The following is a 5,931-nucleotide window of genomic DNA, read 5'->3' as shown; positions in this document are numbered from 1 at the left end:
CAAAGTTATGCCAAAAAATTGTGCCTTTATTATTTCTCATAGTATATATATGGCACCTATAGCTAATTAACAATCATTAAGCCATAACAACCGGTACTTAAAGTAAAATAAGTTATACAAAATATTCATCACTGGAGTATCTCAAAAACTAAAGTGACAGCCAAAAAAATGACATGCAGCTACTGGACTTTATGACTATTGATTCGTCATCCATACTTTATATCTCGATTTCATTAAACAAATAAAAATGCCCAAGACAAATAATAGAGCATTATACTCAAATCTCTGTAAAGCATTGTACTTAAAATATTTAATTTAAGAAATTTGTTTTGTATTTTAAATTATTCAAATCTCTGTAAAGCTTGATAAATAGAGCATTATACTCGGGACAAATAATATGAAGCCAAAAAACACATTTATATGTGGATGTGAATGTAAGCTTTAGCATAAACCCCAAATGAGATTAGCTCCAAAACCACAACCTGACTAGTGGTAATGTTTCTTTTTTTCAAACTTTCAATAGAGATAATGTCTTCACTAAAATTACTAAAAATTGTCAATTTTCGTAATTGATGAAAATACTCTTAATAAAATAAAAATAAAAACTAATTTTTTAAAAATAAAAATTAAAAACCCAAGCTATGGAAATTTATTTATTTATTTTTATTGCTTTTAACCTAAAAGAAGATTTTTTTTTTTTTTTTTGGGAATATATTAGAGTATTTTTGTCTTTTTGCTAGTATTAGGAGACATTGTCACTTTTTTTGTAGTTTAGGGGGAACATTGTCCCAATTAAAAGTTTGTGAGAGACATTGTCAGCCAATTAAGTGGTAATTTGATGAGGTATGTCGACTTTTCCCCCCCAAAAAAATGTTTTCAAATGGTAAACTCCTAGTTATAGTAGGAAAAGTTCATGCACATAAACTAATGTAACTTGAAAGAGTAATGCTATAGGACATACCAGTGTGTTGAACAGCGATCACGCCGAGTGACGTGGCACGTCCGCATCGTTTATTTATTTATTTTTAAAAAAGAAAAAATTTGAGAAATATGAGGGTCAAAAATGAAAATCCCAACTTCTAGATGGACTTGTCATGCTCAGTGGGCCCCAATTGGTCTGCTAGGCTGCTAGTTTTTAGTTTCAATTTATGTATTTTTGTACCAATTTCTTATGTTAAGATTGTTTGTTAATTTCAAGTGATGAGAAAAAGCTCATGGAGTCTTTTTGTACCACTAAAATCTCCTTAAGAATTTGTTGTATTCCTCCTCATGCCTTTGACTTCTTCTAACTTCTCTTCTTCTAATAGCATTTGATATGCAGTCACATTTTATCATTTCTTTCGTGTAACTAAAATACTTTTCTCCTGAGACTAGAATGCTGTTTCTTTTTTTTTTAATAAATAAAATAAAGAGAAAACTTCACTTTAACCCCCTCAATTTTCACGGGATTTGACAAAAACTTTAAAAACTTTCAAATCTCTCAATTTGGATCACTGAATTTTCAATTACTCTCAATATGGACCTATCTGTCAATTTTTGTAGTTAAAAATACCAAAAAAAACCAAAATATCCCTGATTTTCATTTTTTTTAAAAATAAAAAAATGTTTTGGAATTAAGGGTAAAATTGAAATTTTATACAAAATTCAGGGGTATAAACGTCATGTATCGTTTAAAACCTGACAGCGGGGCCCACATTGAGAACAATTGAAAGTTTATGGGTCCAAAGTGAGAGATTTAAAAGTTTTTGGAGTTTGTCAAATCGCGTGAAAGTTCAGGCGCTAAACTGAAGTTTTCCCTAAAATAAAAAAAGAATAAAAAAAGAAATGGCTATACATCACACTTTTTATCTTTTTTTTCTTTTTTTTTTCTTTTTTTTTTATGGGAAAATTATAGTTTACCCCCAAAACTTGACAGCGTTTTTCAATTCGAACAATATTATCCCAAAATTTTCATATTGCCCATAATTTTTATTTTTTATGAAAAAGAAAAAAAACAAAACAAATTTGAGGGTGCAAAAATGGTCAGATGGCCAAAGAGGTGGCTATGGCCACTCCAATTTTTTTATTTTTTATAAAAAATAAAAATTAGGAGCAATATGAAAAATTTTGGATACAATTGGTCAAATTGCAAAAAATTTGAAACTTTGGGAGGGTGGATTGCAAAAATTGAAAATTTAGTGTTTGAATTGAAAAACGCTATCAACTTTAGGGAGTAAATTGTAAATTTTCCTATTTTTATAATAGATGTGGCATTGCCTACCAACCATTGAATCATCCCTTGTTACAAGAAAAAAATAATAATAATAAAACTAAGTGACAAGTAAGATGAGATAAAAGTGAAATAAAAGCCTATATAACATGATTGTTTAGGAAAATATGTAAAATTTGTCTATGTAATTACACCGATTTGTAATAAACTTCGTGTGGTATACAAATCAGATTATGACATGTCACTCATAATATATATATTAAAAAAAAAAAAACATTGTATTGAGTGGAACGATATGAGAGTAAGAGAACTTTGCCCCAAGTACCCCATTACTCTACATTTCCTACTCAAATTGTTTGAAAATTTTAGACTTATATGTATTCCATAAGCTTCCAACCACTAGAAACCCAATCCTAAGCCATGGCTTTGCAGGGCAACTAAAATTTATAACATCAGTAGCTTATGCAGATCGATAACCTAAACCAGTCACATGGCATCTTAATGCAATCTCAAACATGTTATTAGCCAAATAATTGGCTCAATCGCCTATGCTTTATTTTTATTTACTATATATATTTTACACATTTATAATTTTTTTTTTTTTTAATTATGAGTGATACATGTCATAATTTAATTGGTGTTTATTTGGCATTTGGCAATTTCTGTCAAAAAAAAAAAAAAGAAAAGAAAAGAAAAAAGATAGAATTGAATATAAGAACTTATTTGTTATTTTTGTCATTTTTATTTATTTTTACTGTATAAATTTTACATATTTATAATTTTATTTTTTTAAGAAGAAACTTCATTTTAAACTCCTGAACTAGCACGCATTTCAAAAAGACCCCACAATTTAAAAAACTCTCAATTTCACATTCTCAACTTTCAATTTGATGCAATATACCCCCTCGGTCAAATTTACAAAATTAAAAGTAATAAAATAACCTTTAATCTCCTAACTTTTTTTTATAAAATTGTAAAATTACCCTTAATTTTTCAAATGAAAAAAAAAACAAAACAAAAGGTAATTTAGTCTTTTTAGTAATTTTTGTTAGGGGTTAACGGTTGAATTTGACAGAGGGGAGTCAATTGAATCAAATTGAAAGTTCAGGGGTTAAATTTAGAGTTTTTGAGATTTAGGGAATTCTTCTCAAAATGCGTTTGAATGCTTGTCAAGACGCATCACGCATAGTAATTCAAGAGTGTAAAGTGAAGTTTCACCTTTTTATTATGAGTGATACATGTCATAATTTAATTGGTGTTTATTTGTTTGGAATTTGGTGGTTTCTGTGAAAAAAAATAATAATAATAGATCGATAGAAACATTTTTTGGAATTTTTATAAGAACATATTTGTTATTTTTTTCATATAAGAACATTTTTATATTATGCGACGATAACTTGATGCCCAGAACAGCTCCTGCTTTTCTTCTTCAGAAAATGCGTAGCGCTGCTGAATCCAGGAGCTCTCTTGTTTTTCTGTGCAACCATTATTATCAGGTAAGGCTTTCAATCCGTGCTCAAAATCATCTCTATTGTTGTTTTAGCTCTAGAGAGGATGTGGAAACCCGCGCTAGGTTCTTGAACTCTGTGAGAGATCAATGCAGATCTGGAAGCTTAAGGAATCTTGATGATGCCTTAGGCTTCTTTGATCGAATGATTCACTTGCACCCTTTGCCTTGCGTTGTGGATTTCAATCAATTGCTGAGCGCGATTGCAAGAATGAAGCATTTCTCGAGTGTGATTACTCTGATTAAAAAAATGGAACTGTTAGGAATTCTTCCCGATGTTTACACTCTTAATATCTTGATTAATTGCTTCTGCCATATGAACCGGGTGGATTTTGGGTTCTCCGTCTTGGCAAGAATTTTTAAACTTGGTTATCAACCCAACTCTGCAAGTCTAAATACTCTTGTCAAAGGGCTGTGTCTTCAGGGTAAAATCAATCAAGCTGTGAGTTTGGTAGGTGAAATGAGTAGGAGAGGGTATGGACCTGATATGTTTACCTATGGAACAATAATCAATGGTTTGTGTAAAATAGGGGAGACCAGTGTGGCTATTGAGTTGCTTAAGAAGATGGAAGAAGCGAATTTGGAATTTGATGTTGTGCACTATACCACAATCATTGACCGTTTATTCAAGGACAGATTGCTAACCGAAGCTTTGAACCTTTTCTCTCAAATGACAAGTAAAGGCATTCAGCCAGATCTCTTCACATACAATTCCTTAATCCAGGGCTTATGCAACCTCCGCCATTGGAATGAGGTAACTACACTATTGAAAGAGATGGTGCATAGGAAGACAATGCCAGATGTGACAACCTTCACCATATTGATCTCCGCGCTTTGCAAAGAAGGTATGCTGACAGAGGCAAAAGAAACTTTTGATGTAATGATTCAGAGAGGCCTGGAGCCTAACACAATTACATATACTTCATTGATTGATGGTTATTGTTTGCAAAGGAGAATGGATGATGCAGTCAAAGCATTTAATATGATGGTTGAGAAAGGTTGTTCACCTTCTGTTATTAGCTATAACATATTGATCAATGGGTATTGTAAAAATAGAAGAATTGACGAGGCAATGAGTCTCTTTCACGAAATGTCTAACAAGGGAGTGAATCCCAATGTTGTCACTTACACCACTCTTATAGGTGGGTTGTGTCGAGTGAAGAGACCTAAGGCTGCCCAAGAGCTACTGCGTAAGATGCAAACTATTGGTGAATATCCAGATCTCCTAACTTACTCTGTTCTATTACATGGTCTGCTTAAGAACAAATTTTTTTCTGAAGCAATGGAATTGTATCGGGAGATGGAAGACAAAAAGTTGTGCATTACTATTAGGATATACAACATCTTGATTGATGGTATGTGTACTACTGGAAAACTTATGACTGCAAAAGAACTTTTTTATAGTCTTGCTACCAAAGGTTTCAAACCTGATACTTGCACTTACAATACAATTATCAAAGGGCTTTGCATAGAGGGTCTACTAAATGAAGCGAGTGCCCTACTCAAGGAAATGATCGAGACAGGTTGCTCACCGAACAACTTCACATACAACACAATCATCCGAGGGCTACTGAAACATAATGAGACTTCAAAGGCTATGGAACTTCTTCAGGTAATGATTAGCAATGGCTTCTCAGCACATACGACCACTGCAGCCATGTTAGTTAACCTTTCTTCTGCAAATCCAACGGATAAAACACTTAAAGAGATGCTTCAAAAGCTTCCATGAAGGCTCTTCGTATTTTAACATAAAGAACATATTCAACCCTTCACTAGTCAATCCATAATACTTGCTGGAATTCATTATTTTACTTTTTGCAATGTGATATTTCTTTCCATATCATTGAACCCTTTTTTGGTTTTGCTTGAATTACCTTATGTACTTTGATTTTGTTTTCATCTTTTCATGACACTATTTTGGAAACGTGACCAATTAAAAGTTATTGTATGAAATTGGTTTACGATTTGATATTTCTTTCCATATCATTGAACCCCTTTTTTGTTTTTTGTTTTGCTTCAATTAACTTATGTACTTTGTTTTTGTGTTCATCTTTTCATAACACTTTTTTTTAAAACTTGACCGATTAAAAGTTATTGCAAACTGTTGGTTTTGTTGATTGTAGAGTTTGGAATTGTTAATGGTTGTTTGCGTTTCACTGTCAAATTAATTCTTTTAGGTGTTCCCTCCAATTACATTAAATTTATGAGATACATG

At 31.8% G+C, this 5,931-nt stretch overlaps 1 protein-coding gene across 1 annotated transcript; it reads left to right on the top strand.

The window, feature by feature from the left end:
- The first annotated feature begins 3,609 nt into the window (after positions 1–3,609).
- LOC132181716 (putative pentatricopeptide repeat-containing protein At1g12700, mitochondrial) lies at positions 3,610–5,445 on the top strand. The gene has a single exon (XM_059594954.1). The coding sequence runs from the start codon at positions 3,610–3,612 to the stop codon at positions 5,443–5,445; it is 1,836 nt and encodes a 611-aa protein (XP_059450937.1).
- Positions 5,446–5,931: the final 486 nt, after the last annotated feature.

The sequence above is a fragment of the Corylus avellana genome, chromosome ca5 (assembly GCF_901000735.1).
Source record: "Corylus avellana chromosome ca5, CavTom2PMs-1.0".
Classification (NCBI taxonomy): Eukaryota; Viridiplantae; Streptophyta; class Magnoliopsida; order Fagales; family Betulaceae; genus Corylus; species Corylus avellana.
This window is presented reverse-complemented; position numbering and strand designations above follow the sequence as displayed.

Coding starts and splice junctions, on each gene's coding strand:
- LOC132181716 (XM_059594954.1), top strand. CDS start 3,610: ATGCCCAGAACAGCTCCTGCTTTTCTTCTTCAGAAAATGCGTAGCGCT.